General features: G+C 45.4%; 1 protein-coding gene across 19 annotated transcripts in view; it reads right to left on the bottom strand.

Annotated features, from left to right (window-relative positions):
* Positions 1–15,995, bottom strand: part of LOC123775303 (disintegrin and metalloproteinase domain-containing protein mind-meld) — an 890,968-nt gene that overhangs the window by 111,516 nt on the left and 763,457 nt on the right. For 13 of the 19 annotated variants that reach the window (XM_069311667.1, XM_069311658.1, XM_069311648.1 and 10 more), the window contains one exon: positions 8,595–8,734. In XM_069311667.1, coding sequence (XP_069167768.1) covers positions 8,595–8,734 — 140 coding nt within the window. The remainder of the gene's footprint in view (positions 1–8,594; positions 8,735–15,995) is intronic. The other 6 variants (XM_069311664.1, XM_069311663.1, XM_069311654.1 and 3 more) reach the window with 2 other exon arrangements.

Below are 15,995 nucleotides of genomic sequence, written 5' to 3' on the forward strand. Positions count from 1 at the left end.
TACACACACACACACACACACACACACACACACACACACTATAATTAGTTTGTGGGGCTGGGTGGGTGGAGAGCTGGCTGGTAGATTGAGTATGGCAAGCGGGTGGGCAGACAGATTGATGAGCAAATGGGCTGGATGACTAGTGGGAAAGTGGAATGGATGGATGAATGGCAGGCAGATGAGCTTGATGGTTGGCAGATGAGTGGGCAGGCAGGCGAGTGGGCAGGAAGGCAGGCGGTTGGGTGGATGGGTGGATGGGTGGACAGGTAAGTGGGTGGACAGGTAAGTGGGTGGACAGGTTGATGGGTGGACAGGTTGATGGGTGGACAGGTAGGCAGGTGGACAGGTAGGCAGGTGGACAGGTAGGCAGGTGGACAGGTAGGCAGGTGGACAGGTAGGCAGGTGGACAGGTAGGCAGGTGGACAGGTAGGTGGGTTGGTGAACAGGTGGGCAAGCAGGAAGGCAGGCAGATGGGCGGGCAGGCTCAGGCAGGCAGGCAGGCAGGGTGGGCAGGCAGGGTGGGCAGGCAGGGTGGGCAGGCAAGAAGGCAGGTAGGCAGGTACTCACCTAATTGTACTCACCTAATTGTGCTTGCGGGGGTTGAGCTCTGGCTCTTTGGTCCCGCCTCTCAACCGTCAATCAACTGGTGTACAGATTCCTGAGCCTATTGGGCTCTATCATATCTACATTTGAAACTGTGAATGGAGTCAGCCTCCACCACATCACTTCCTAATGCATTCCATTTGCTAACTACTCTGACACTGAAAAAGTTCTTTCTAACGTCTCTGTGGCTCATTTGGGTACTCAGCTTCCACCTGTGTCCCCTTGTTCGCGTCCCACCAGTGTTGAAAAGTTCATCCTTGTTTACCCGGTCGATTCCCCTGAGAAACAATACCCCTTTACAGGTAGGCAGGTAGGCAGGCAGGCAGGTAGGCAGGTAGGCAGGCAGGCAGGGTGGGCAGGCAGGCAGGGTGGGCAGGCAGGGTGGGCAGGCAGGGTGGGCAGGCAGGGTGGGCAGGCAGGCAGGCAGGGTAGGTGGGCGGGCAGGCAGGCAGGCAGGCAGGCAGGCAGGCAGGCAGGGCAGGTAGGCAGGGCAGGCAGGCAGGGCAGGTAGGCAGGGTGGGCAGGCAGGCAGGCAGGGCAGGCAAGCAGGGTGGGCAGGCAGGCAGGGTGGGCAGGCAAGCAGGGTGGGCAGGCAGGCAGGGTGGGCAGGCAGGGTGGGCAGGCAGGGTGGGCAGGCAGGCAGTCAGGCAGGGTGGGCAGGCAGGCAGTCAGGCAGGGTGGGCAGGCAGGCAGTCAGGCAGGGTGGGCAGGCAGGCAGTCAGGCAGGGTGGGCAGGCAGGCAGTCAAGCATATGGGCACACAGGTGGGCAAATCACACACTCCTTACCCATATCTCCACGCACCCATATGCTACCTTTGCCCTCCCTCCACCCATCACCCTCCCAACCCTAGTCATCACCCTTCCCATCCCTCCCCCATGCCATGATTCCATTGTACCCCTCTCAGCTCTCCCCACCTTCATGCTCTCCCTCCCAACCATCCCCCTCCCTACATCCACCACCCACAACCCTTACCATCAATCAATCCTACCCCCATCCTCCCCATGCATGCTCCCATTCTTCCCCTTCCAGCTATTTCCGGAAGACAGGCTGCCAGGATGCACATGCAGCATAGAGTCTGTGTGACACTGTCAGACAAGACAAAACTGGACAGACAGACAGATGATCATATATCTCCTTCCTGTTTAACCCCCCAGCCCCCCCCCCTTCTCCATGTTAGCCCTTCCCAACTCACCTACGAGTGTTAACATTTAATGCAGGATGACATAACATAATTTGTGCCTTAGGTTGTGTTAAAACCCATTTTATTTTCTTGTAAATATTTTAATGAATAAATATCTAACCAAATACTGTTCAAATATTATGTTGTATTGTTTAACCCCTTAACTGCGTTGCCTCCAAATATGACACCCCCACAGTGCGCAGGAAATAAATTCTCTGGAAAAAATTAGTTTGATTTTTTAAAGTGTCAAAAACCCTTCCCTCAGTATGGGTATGTAAAAAAAAAAAATTGAATTTGTACTTACTTTGGCTGCTATGGGGTCCGTAAGTTGGCGCGTGACGTCATCATTCCCCATTTGCCCGTGACGTACGCTCCCGGGGCCAGTAGGGCGCCTGGGGCGGGGCGCGCGAGTTGCCGCGAATATATTTTTGTTCATTTTTTTCGCACAGTTCCAAATACATTTTATTTGTTTTTACGTGCTAATCCTATGAATAATGAACACGTACACTATATTATGGCAGTAAAACATCCGTACTGTCTGAAGACACTGTGTTACGTGCATGACACTTGTGTACACATATGCTGCACATATTTACTATGTATCATCCTAATTTATGTATATATACAATCTATTTACACACTATACACTGTCACACACTATATACATTCACCATCAACACACTCAGAACACCTCGAGTGAGAGCAGCCACACCCAGCCAGTCTCCCTCACTCCAACATCTTACTCGGCAACATTGCTCCTCCCACCAGTCTGTTATTGTTCTTATTACACTAATTACACATGTTATATATACCTATCTACATGTTTTATTTACCATAACTATGCAAGTAAGCCAGTATTGTGTCCAAACAGTACAGTTGCCACCATACACTGCATGAAAAATCACACAGCAGACAGAAGACGATGCTACGATTACTACGTAACCTCCCTCACCAAAATAGCTCCTCTCAACATTCTCCTGTTGCTGTTATTACACTATATACACACTGTATATGCACATGTACATTTGTGTTGCCCATAGTGAACCACTAAGCTAGTATGGTGAGCAAAACAAGAGTGGCTGCCACACACATACGCAGAGGCTACCTCAATTCTCTCCCTCCCTTCCTCACCAAAATTCCTCCTTCCACAATATTACGCACAATGCTAATTATAACCACAATCATGCTATTATCACAATCCTGGTCACTAATTCCTATAAATAAATAGTTGACCACACGTTTATTTTGAAAAGGAACCTAAGAAATCATTTGAAGATTCTTAGATGGACAAAATAATGCTGTGGTGCTGTGGCTAGCACTGTGAACATCATGAACAGCATTGAATCACTGATATTTGAACATTGTACCCAGTCATTATCACACTCAGGCTCTTCTATAACACTATCATGGCTAAATAATACAAGTTATATATATATTTTGACATTATTAGGCGATGCTGTGGTCACACGCTGAACAGCAGTGCTGTGCGCTCATACTGCGAGCGCCAGCCTTGGTTGCTCACACACTTCCGAGGCTCTCACATCCGGGAATGTGAATCACGATTTTTTTAAAGATGGCGTCTGTTTACAAGAGCCCTGACGAAGCTGATGTGAACCCCATGTAGCCGCGGGAGTTTTGAATGGAACGTGAAAAATACAAATACTCGGAGGCGCGTTGCGCAAACCAGACATGAGCCTGCAGGCGCATTGCGCAGTTTAAGGGTTAATATTCCTAACTAGCCCTCTATGGCAAAAAGAAAAAATATATGACTAAACAACTTCTGCACCAACTCCAACCCTCCTGAGACCCAACCCTCTCCATACCGCCAACCACCCCTTGCTAGGGATAACATGAGTGTCCATCCCTCTGGTACACAAGGACTGACATAAGCCACTCCCAGTGGCAGCATTTTCTTTATGTCTACACTGATAAATATAGACACCCACATGCTGATACCCACATAACATTCAAAGACCCACCACACCCACACCCACATTCAAGGACTCCCCTATACACCCACTCCAAAGTACTAAGTAATGCTAGAAAATTGCAAAGGGATGAGGATGGGAAAGGGTGGTCATTAAGACGAGATCTTTCAAAAGAAGATAGAGAGAAGCTGAAACTGAACCTCGCCGAGGCAAAACATTTAAATGAGAGCAGGAATGAAGAAGAAATAAATTCTTTTTTCTACAAAGTGATAGGGGTAGGCAAACCAGTAAAGTGGTACATAAAGGCAAACCAACAAAATCAATAGAGAGAGGGGGAGTGAAGAATAAGGAGAGGGGGAACAAGTTCCTGAAGATTGCATACACCAACATAGATGGAGTGAGATCGAAGATACTGGAGTTAAGTGATGTAATACAGCTGCAGACACCAGACATTGTTGCACTCACGGAGACAAAACTTGAAGATGTAATTTTAAATGAGGTCATATTCCCAAGGGGCTACTCAATTTGGAGACGGGACAGAAAAATTAGGAAAGGCGGTGGCGTTGCTGTGCTGGTAAAAGAACACCTAAAGGTGAAGGAAATAATGACTGCCAATCCACAAGAAGTTGACATAATAGCACTAGAGATCTGCTATGAGGATGATAAACTAATGATGATAAATGCATATAGTCCACCGCCAAGCAGCACATGGTCAAAGGAGGAGCTAGATAGTAAACGTGAAGGTCTTATAACAATAATGAGAGAGATTATAGCGAGAGCGGATAACGATAGATCACGACTGTTGATAGTCGGTGACTTCAACTTGAAATCCATAGACTGGGAAGCATATGAAGCTAAAACAGAAGATTTTTGGACCTGTAAATTTGTAGACCTCATCCTGGAAACATTCTTGTATCACCATGTTAAACAAGCTACGAGGATGAGGGAAGGGGACGTTCCCTCCATGCTAGATTTGATATTTACCAGGAAGGAGGAAGAGATATTTGACATTCAGTACCTTCCTCCCTTGGGTAAAAGTGACCATGTCTTTTTGGGAATAAAGTATGAAATGCGTTATAAGCTGGAAGAAAATAAGGAGGTTGAAGCAGTTGAAAAACCAGACTTCAGGAGAGGACATTATGGTGACCTTAGAAATTTTTTTAGTGAGTATAATTGGACAGACTTGATGCTAGGCAAGGAAGTGAATGAGATGTATGGCAAGTTTTGTGAAATATATGATAAAGGCACAAAAAAATTTATACCAAAACAGAGATGCAGAACTAGGAAACAGGATTGGTTCAATAGAAATTGCGAGAGGGCTAGAGACCGAAAGACACAAAAATGGAATCAATACAGGAAGAGGCCGAACCCCCAAACATACCAGCGATACAAAGATGCGAGAAACAACTACACGGCAGTGAGGAGAGAGGCAGAAAGAAATTTTGAAAAAGGGATTGCGGACAAATGTAAAACAGAACCAGGTCTATTCTATAAATTCATAAACAACAAATTGCAGGTAAAGGATAATATTCAGAGGTTGAAAATGGGAAATAGATTCACGGAAGATGAAAAGGAAATGTGTGAAACACTAAACGAAAAGTTCCAAAGTGTGTTTGTACAAAATGAAATCTTTAGGGAACCAGATACAATAAGAATTCCAGAGAACAACATAGAACACATAGAGGTGTCTAGAGACGAAGTGGAAAAAATGCTCAAGGAGCTCGGTAAGAACAAAGCAGCTGGCCCAGATGGCGTTTCACCATGGGTTCTGAGAGAATGTGCATCTGAGCTCAGCATTCCACTTCACCTGATCTTTCAGGCATCCCTGTGTACAGGAATCGTAGCAGACGGGTGGAAACAGGCTAACATAGTTCCAATCTACAAAAGTGGCAGCAGGGAAGACCCCCTCAATTATAGACCTGTATCATTGACAAGTGTAATAGTGAAAGTATTGGAAAAACTAATCAAAACTAAATGGGTAGAACACCTAGAGAGAAATGATATAATATCAGACAGACAGTATGGTTTTCGATCTGGAAGATCCTGTGTATCGAATTTACTCAGTTTCTATGATCGAGCCACAGAGATATTACAGGAAAGAGATGGTTGGGTTGACTGCATCTATCTGGACCTAAAAAAGGCTTTCGACAGAGTTCCACATAAGAGGTTGTTCTGGAAACTGGAAAATATTGGAGGGGTGACAGGTAAGCTTCTATCATGGATGAAAAATTTTCTGACTGATAGAAAAATGAGGGCAGTAATCAGAGGCAATGTATCAGAATGGAGAAATGTCACAAATGGAGTACCACAGGGTTCAGTTCTTGCACCAGTGATGTTTATTGTGTACATAAATGATCTACCAGTTGGTATACAGAATTATATGAACATGTTTGCTGATGATGCTAAGATAATAGGAAGGATAAGAAATTTAGATGACTGTCATGCCCTTCAAAAAGACCTGGACAAAATAAGTATATGGAGCACCACTTGGCAAATGGAATTTAATGTTAATAAATGTCATGTTATGGAATGTGGAATAGGAGAACATAGACCCCACACAACCTATATATTATGTGAGAAATCTTTAAAGAATTCTGATAAAGAAAGAGATCTAGGAGTGGTTCTAGATAGAAAACTATCACCTGAGGACCACATAAAGAATATTGTGCAAGGAGCCTATGCTATGCTTTCTAACTTCAGAATTGCATTTAAATACATGGATGGCGATATACTAAAGAAATTGTTCATGACTTTTGTTAGGCCAAAGCTAGAATATGCAGCTGTTGTGTGGTGCCCATATCTTAAGAAGCACATCAACAAACTGGAAAAGGTGCAAAGACATGCTACTAAGTGGCTCCCAGAACTGAAGGGCAAGAGCTACGAGGAGAGGTTAGAAGCATTAAATATGCCAAAACTAGAAGACAGAAGAAAAAGAGGTGATATGATCACTACATACAAAATAGTAACAGGAATTGACAAAATCGACAGGGAAGACTTCCTGAGACCTGGAACTTCAAGAACAAGAGGTCATAGATTTAAACTAGCTAAACACAGATGCCGAAGAAATATAAGAAAATTCACCTTCGCAAATAGAGTGGTAGACGGTTGGAACAAGTTAAGTGAGAAGGTGGTGGAGGCCAAGACCGTCAGTAGTTTCAAAGCGTTATATGACAAAGAGTGCTGGGAAGACGGGACACCACGAGCGTAGCTCTCATCCTGTAACTACACTTAGGTAATTACACTTAGGTAATTACTCCAGCTTCCCTGCTTGGCTGCCTGCCCATTCATCCTCTCTCCCTGCCTGACTCTCTCCTTCCCTCCCTCCCTGCCTGCCTGCCTGACTCCCTTCTTCCATTTGCTTGCCCGCCCGCCTGCCTGCCTGCCTGCCTGCCTGCCTGCCTGCCTGTGTCTGTCTGTGTCTGTCTGTGTCTGCCTGTGTCTGCCTGTGTCTGCCTGTGTCTGCCTGCCTGCCTGCCTGCCTGACAGGTTCCCTCCTTACTTGCCTGGCTGGCTGGCTGGCTGGTTCCCTCCCTCCTTCCCTGCCTGCCTGCCTGCCTGCCTGCCAGCCTGCCTGCCTGCCTGTCTGTGTCTGTCTGTGTCTGCCTGCCTGCCTGCCTGTCTGTCTGTGTCTGCCTGCCTGCCTGCCTGTCTCTGCCTGCCTGCCTGCCTGTCTCTGCCTGCCTGCCTGCCTGCCTGCCTGCCTGCCTGTGCCTGCCTGCCTGCCTGCCTGCCTGCCTGTGCCTGCCTGCCTGCCTGCCTGCCTGTGCCTGCCTGCCTGCCTGCCTGTGCCTGCCTGCCTGCCTGCCTGCCTGCCTGCCTGCCTGCCTGACAGGTTCCCTCCTTACTTGCCTGGCTGGTTCCCTCCCTCCTTCCCTGTTTGCCTGCTTGGCAGGCTCCCTCCTTGCCTGCCTGCCTGACTGGCTGGCTCCCTCCTTCCTTCCTTGCCTCCCTCCCTCCCTGCCTGCCAGCCTGCCTGGGATTTGGAGAGATTTTTAGGCTTCAAATGTTGACTTATATGCCAGCATATACAATTAGCTCTGTCTATTTGTATCCAGACAAACCTCTGGTCATCCAGATTCAATGGATATTCATCCAGATATGGACATAAAATAACCAAGTTGCGATTTTATCCGGATGACCCTAATATCAGGTTTAGTGGAATCTGGACAATCGAGCTCATACAGTATATTGATGCTCCACACATTTTATTATAGAAATATAGAACATTACAACCTATTGAATAATATTACAGCAAAAAACAGACAAAAAACAAAGAAAAACCCAATCAGAGGCATTGAAACAATTAGGTAATAATAATATCTTTGTGTCAACTCCCACCATACTGCTTGGCAGGAGCAGACCACCCCAGGGCAAGTATCATGCTAGACTTCCTCACCCTATCATGGCCAAAATATGTCACATACAAATTCCCCCCCCCCCCCCCATGACCAGGGAAAAATATTGTTAATTTAATTTTTCCTTGCACACAGCAGTGTTGCCAGATATTAATAGCTACACCGCATAAGGGTTGTAGGTGAACCCTTGTAAGTTAAAGGAAGTGAACCATTATATGGTGTACACACTGTACCCTGATTACTGTACATGATACCTAAGCTCTTGTCTCTTATTATTTATAATTCATCTATTCATTCCAAAGAGTTAGAGCAAAATAGATTCTTACAGTATAACCCAACAAAATATAAAATATTTTGGTTAACCTAATTAACATGATAGTTTTTATGCAACCAGTAATTTACATTGAGTAAATTCAAGAAGAAGCTTTCAGTCCAATTATCCATAACAATAACTCCCATGACTGACCTGCAATATGCTTTTTAGCGTTAAGAAAAATAAATGTACTGTTATAAGAATAATTCATACCTGACTGGAGTGCTTCTTCTTCAGACTGAGAGCCCCCTGCTGGAGGCCCAGGTCGTCTCATCGTCTGCAGCTTGTGCTCACGGCAGGAGTCAAGCGACCTGCTGCGAGATAGTGTCGGACTCAGTGGTGGTCGTCCAGGGCTGGAGAGGGGAAGTGGGAGAGGGTAAAGGGACAGAGATGTGGGAAATGGAAAAAGGGATAGGACAGGAAGATGAGAGAATGAGGGGAGGGGGGACGAAATATACCAAAACTGTATTTTTTGTAATGATAATGTGAAGAGTTTTTATGTACTTATGAATTATGTGCAAGTTAATCTACGTATATTTATATGTAAATATTTATTCTTTAATTCATTTATGCACAGTAACCGCACACACACTTATATACAATATGAATTTCAGGTGTTCACTACACATACCAAATCTAGCAAAAAATTTAATGGGCTTGCATAATACAAGCATGTTAAGATAATTTAAATGAATGAAAAACATACATAATTTATCATAATATTGTCTATCATAATAAAAACAAACAAAATGTCGCAGCATGAGACGAACATGTATACACACACCGGCCTTCATGGACATCACAGGGCATTGAAAGATCAACTCATCATTATCTAGTTTGGGGATGGGGATGGATCAATTGGGGGATGCGAGGTTCACAAGTGGTGTCCCAGGTATTATGTATGAACATATTGAGATCAAGTTATAAAAGATGGAGTGATGATTATCTGAAAAAACCAGCAATGAATGTAATGAAACATCAACTTCAGGGTGAGCCCCGGTGACTCCGTGAAGCTATTACACTGATTCAATGCCATACTACTAGGTGCTGTCAGTGGCATAGTTCTTATTGGCCTACCGGGGACCATGAGCCAGAACCTGGCACCCTCAGAGAGGCACAGGAAGCAGTGGCCCTATGAACACCTTACATTAGAAAATGTAAGAAAAATGAGGGTAGTAATCAGAGGCAATGTACAGTATTGGACTGGAGAAATGTCATGAGCGAGTACCACAGGGTTCAGTTCTTGCACCAATAATGTTCATTGTCCACATAAACAGTATACCAGATCTACATGATCTACAGAATTATACGAATATGTTTGCCGATGATGCAAAGATAATAGGGAAGATAAGAAACTTCAATGATTGTCATGCCCTTCAAGAAGACCTAGACAAAATAAGTCTATGGAGCATCACTTGGTAAATGGAACTTAATGTGAATAAATGCCATGTTATGGAATGTGGAATAGGAGAACCTAGATCCAACACAACCTATGTATTATGTGAGAAATCATTAAAGAATTCTCATAAAGAGAGAGATCTAGGGGTGGTTCTGGATAGAAAACTATCACCTCAGGACCACATAAAGAACATCGTGCGAGGAGCCTATGCTACACTTTCTACCTTCAGAATCACTTTTAAATATATGGATAGCGAATTACTAAAGATATTGTTCACAACTTTTGATAGACCAAAGCTAGAATATGTTGCGGCTGTATGGTGCCAATATCTTAAGAAGCACATCAACAAACTGCAAAGACATGCAACTAAATGGCTCCTAGAACTGAAGGACAAGAGCTACGAGGAGATGTTAGAGCCATTAAAAATGCCAAAACTAGAAGATAGAAGAAAAAGAGGCGATATGATCACTATGTACAAAATTGTAATGGGAATAGAAAAAATTGAGAGAGAAAAATTAGAGACCTGGAACTTCAAGAACTAGAATTTATAGATTTAACCCTTAGACCGTGCAATACATATATGGATGATTTCAGTAACAAAACCGGTACTGCACAATACGTTAATAGCTGTTTTTGTGTCTAGCGCTATAATTTAAATGCCCAGCGTGGGATAGGGGCAGCTATAGTACAGCCACGACCGATAGTTGGCAGACGCCACCTAGAAAAAAATCGTGGCCAACATTCCTGGGTGTGAGAGCATCAGTACTGAGCGAGTCACCAAGGCTGACATACGCAGCATGAGCGCACAGCACTGCTGTTCAGCTTGTGACCACAGCATCGCCTTAAAATGTCAAAATATATATGTAAATGCTATTATTTAGCGATGATAGTATTAAACAAGACCCTTGACAGTGATAAAACTGACCAGGATTCTGATAATAGTAGGATTGTGGTGATATTTAGCGCTGTGCTCCATGAAGGGAGCTGTGAGGCTGTGGGAGGAAGGTTGGTGGCATTGTCTTCTGACTGTGTGTGGCCAACTTTTATTGACTGCACTCACCATACCAGATTAGTGGTTCGCTATGGTGAACACAAATGTAGATACTTATATATAACGTGTGTTTAGAGTGTAACAACAGCAATAGGAGTAGGTTGAGAGTCGCCATTTTGGTGAGGGAGGTGTGTCATCTACACAACTTGTCATGTTGTTTACTGGTGGCCACTATAGTCTTTGGGCACCATACCAGCTTATTTGTACACGTATGGTGAATAAAACATGTAGATACTTATATATAATGTGTGTATATAATGTAATAACACCACAAACAGTATTGTTGGAGGAGAAATATTAGTGCGTCTGGCCTTGAGGGCGGCCGCCACCAACTGACTGTGGAGTAGCTACGTCTTATTGCCTTTACTCACCATACAAGCTTAGATGTACAGTTATGGTGAACAAAACATGTAAATACTTATATTTAACATCTGTGTATAGTGAATAAAAGCAAAATCAGTACGGTGGGAGGAGTATGTTGGCGAGTGAGGGAGTGGTGGCAAGTGGCTGGCTGGCTGGGGAGTGACGGCCACTCTTCGTTGCTTTTTGACTCACAATACCAACTTAGTGGTTCATTATGGTGAACAAAACATGCAGATACATATATATAACGTGTATATAGTGTAATAACAGCAAAACTATTTGTTTATTGTTTTATGAACATAATAATTGAATCACTAAAATGAACACAATAATTTTGAGTACAGCGATGGTTCACACATTAAAATTATATAAATATATCACAAAACACACTATTGAATAATATTACTGCAAAAAACAAAGAAAAAATCAGAGACATTGAAATAATTAAGTAATATCTTTATAGCAACCCCCGCTTGGCAGCTCGGGCAGAGCTGACCTCGTCTAGCAACTGCTCTGTCAAAGCCTCTTTTTTTTTACCACACTTCCCCACTCTATTGCGCCCAAAATATGCCACCTACGATTTTTTTTTCCCCGTGATCAGGGAACACAAACACTTCTATAAGACAACAGAATTTTTGGGAATTATTTTTTTTGTTGTGCCTGTGGGTGTTGAAGCCATTATGAGCCATAGCGGCTCAAGGGTTAAACTAAGTAAGCAAAGCTGCCGAAGGAATATAAGAAAATTCACTTTCGTAAACAGAGTGGTAGACAGTTGGAACAAGTTAGATAAGAAGGTGGTGGAGGCCAAAACCGTCGGTAATTTCAAAGGGTTTTATGATAAAGAGTACTGGGAAGACGGGACACCACGGGTGCAGCTCTCATCCTGTTACTACACTTAGGAAATTACATTTAAAGTTATTCATGTCTGCCACCACCAAGGAAAAGTACCCAGAAATGCAGCAAAACAAAACAGACTATTGCATATTTAGAATAAAGATCGCAGCCTCAAAATTGCCAAAAGACCCTGCTCCCAACAATGTAAAAAACTACTAGGATTTTGTGAAACTAGTGTGAGCTAGTTCACCCCACCTCCCTCCCTCATTTAGGGGGGAGGAGGGAGGCAGGCCGGATCAGCCAGCTTCTCCACCACCAGTTTTTATGATGATGAAAACACCCTGACGCCATGGGGGAAAGAGGGCATCAGGGAGCCACCGGGACTCACCCAGAAATTGGCATTTCATAACATTCAATGCTGGTCTTTTTCAACCCGTTCTCGCAAATTTAATAAGTCAATATTGACTTATTAGTTGCGTGCATAGGTGACATACTAAACATAATAGTTTCCCCTTGAAAAGCTTCATAGAAAACACCGACCTTACCTAACCTACTTAGTATGTTAAAATAAGCATCTTATAGCTTCGTAATTACAATTGTTACTTAACCTATTATAGGTATAGGTTAGGTAATAATTGTAATTACGAAGCAATAAGATGCTTATCTTAACATACTAAGTAGGTTAGGTAAGGTCGGTGTTTTCTATGAAGCTTTTCAAGGGAAACTATTATGTTAAGTATGTCACCTATGCACATATTTAATAAGTCAATATTGACTTATTAAATTTGCGAGAACGGGTTGCTTTTTTAGGGGAGCCATGGAAAAGAAAAATCCAGTGTCGAATGTAATAAAATGCCATTTTCTGGGCGAAGACCTGGAAGCTCCCTGAAGCTATCCGAACTGATATGTGCTACATTAGTTTGGGGTCATCAGTCACAGGTGACCCAGGAGACCCCCCCACCCCCCGAAACAAGCACATGCGGACCACAGCTGAAGCAGAGATTCTGGAGGGAGAGACAAGGAGTCCCACTGAGAGTCCCACCCAAGACACAGCCAAGTCCGAACCTGGGAGGCGACCAGATGGGACTTCCGCCAGTCCCATCGGTGGACTTTTACTGATGGGACTTCCGGAAGTCCCATCGACGGAAGTCGGTCATCAGACATGCGGACCGACGGTGAGCCCAGACCAGCCAGTCGTCAAGATAGGCCAACATCTGAACACTTGAAAGACACAGACGATCAAGCCACCACAACCCAGGTGAGGTGTGTGAACACGCGAGGAGCCAGGTTCAACCCGAATCGGAGACAACGAAACTGGTATCCGAGATGCCCCACAACAAAACCGAGCCAGTTCCTGAACCCTGGATGAATCGGGACGTGCCAATACACATCCTTGAGGTCCAGGGATACCATCCAAGAGCACGGCTCCAACAGAAGCCGGACCTGGGACAGAGTGGTCATCCGAAACAAGGGGCAACCCCCCGAAGGAGGAGGGGCCACTCAACGCCACCACAGGCTACGGGAAACGACCCGAAAAGCCCACAAATTATGAGACCAGGTACAAGCGAACAGAGCAAGCCTCCCCCCATCGCCCCGTCAATAGGGTGAATCGTGAAAGGGCTGACGCCCCTTATGAGTACCTGACCTGCACACAGAGCGATCACCACACAGTCGGATGGTGACTGGGAACCTGGTGGTTCCAAAAATGGTGGCTCCAAAAATTATGGTAGAAAATGGTGGCTCCAAAAATGGTGGTGGAAAATGATGGCTCCAAACCTGACACCTGTGGCCAACCTCCGATAAGAGGAACCCCAGAGCTCTGGCATGACTCTTCTGGGAGGACCCCCCACCCACCCCCCTGGGACCCCCGGAGAACCAACAAGTTGGACATCGGATGACAGCTGGAAGAAGCTGCCTGCAAATAACGCTCAACCACAGAGTCCGCAAACAGCATGGGACAAAAGGGATTAGAAAACCTAGTAGCCAGGGCCCAAGCAGATTCCAAGGATGAGGCGAGCAAAACCTGCCGACACGCAAAATGTACAGCGAAAAACCGCGCCACCGCATCACGCAAGATCAACACAAACAGCTTTAGCAGTACAAACGACACATGAGCAGCCGAGACCAAGGCACAAGACCCGGAAATAGCCCCAAGCGCCTCTACATCCTTCGTAAGCCAAACCGAAGACAGCTCCAGGAGGGAAAAGAAACACAAGACCGAAGCCAACAAGCCACAAGCTTGTTGGCTTCCCACACAGCCAACAGGGAGGGAACCTCCATGTGAAGTTGAATTGCACCCACATCCTGCAGAAGGGCAGGGGTGAACAAGCAAACATTAAGGTGCTGAAATTGGCCCCCCCAGGTAAACCTGGACCACCATCAACGCATCACGCCACACATGCATGCGAGTACATTAGAAAGCACTCCAAGCTTCCAACAACAACAACGGGCAATCCGCAAACCAGGACGACTCCGGAACCTCACAATGATCCCAGTATGGAGGCGAAGACCCAAACCTGAAGGAAGACGGATCCATTATTGAGGCATAATCCAGGTTGCGCAAGAGTTAAGTCGCAATGGCCACCTGCACCTCAGTAGGCGAGACGCAGGAAGTTGAAAACCTCTTGAAGGACGGAACTGAACCGGGGAGGAGCCGAACCCAAATCATACTCGTACGCAAAAGGTGAGAAGGGGACAAAACCCCACTCCTTGTAAACAGAAAGCCCTGCTCTGAGGGTTGGAAAACCTCGGCTGGGTCCAACGGGGCGCAAAGCCTCCAAGTCACCTCCTTCCCAACCCTGGGAACCTTCACATCAGGTCCTGGGGGCGAGTCATCCTCCAAAGTCCCAGCCTCACAAGAAAATGCCAGGGCAGCCGGAAAAGCGGGAAGAAAAGGGGAGCTGTTGGGTCTGACCCACTGGTCAGACCCCACAGCCGGAGGAATGAACTCGAATGCCTCCATTGCTACCCCCCTGGAAGGGGGCAACCCCCGAAACTGCCAGAGTCTCAGAAACCTCTAAACCCCGCCCCTGACTCCAAAGCCCTCAGACGCTTTGGAGCCAGAAGGAAAGGTGGGGGGGGTGGGAGAACAGAATGAACCACAGCATAGGAAAAACAGAGGGGTGTAGATGGAACCAAGGCCAAAGTGACCAACACCCTCCCATGGATCACTATTTATTATAGTCCATAGTGAACCATGCCAGGGAGCCAAAGTAAATTTGCCATGGCCTGAACGTAATGAGCCAAATGGGACACCCAGGCACAGGGGCCACTTGCCAGAACAGATACCAAATGCAGTTAAAATACCCAGCTGCAAATGGAGCCGCAGCATGCTGTATAAACATGTGAGTGAACCTCTATGCACCATAAGGTCAAATTTTAAGAATGTCTCCAAATGAGAGCCCCTAACAGAGGAGTCAAAGACTCGTGAACCACCAAGGCGAGAGACTACATCCTGTTGGCTACGCCTCAAGGAGCGAACTCCTGAGCACAAGAGAAAAATAAACCTGTTGTGCAGGGGTAGAATTAGCAAGCATGCAGGAGAAAGGAACCCTGAACATACACAGCCGGAAGGTGAAAGAAGCCAAACCCATACAACCAAGGCAGAAAAAAAACATTCATGCTGTAATGGCATGAGCTTATTTTTACCTGTCCTCCCTAGAAACACAAACCGTAACTGTCTCTATTTTCCGCTTGTTACAACTTGTAATAAAGTTGTTACATCTTGGCTTAACGTGTTTATGACGTATTAGAACGTTGTTACAACTTGCTATATTGGTTGTTATAACTGGTTAGGTGTTAAAACTTGTTCCAACGTTGTACCAACGTCGTAGTTTCGGTGTGTGTTTGGTGGGCTTACATTATAAAATTATGCATTCAGAGTGCCACACAATACACACTCACCCCACATCCGAACTGCTCTCTATCCCCAGCCTCACTCGACTCTCTGCCCTACTTAATGTTTCTT

The sequence above is a fragment of the Procambarus clarkii genome, chromosome 70 (assembly GCF_040958095.1).
Source record: "Procambarus clarkii isolate CNS0578487 chromosome 70, FALCON_Pclarkii_2.0, whole genome shotgun sequence".
Lineage (NCBI taxonomy): Eukaryota > Metazoa > Arthropoda > Malacostraca > Decapoda > Cambaridae > Procambarus > Procambarus clarkii.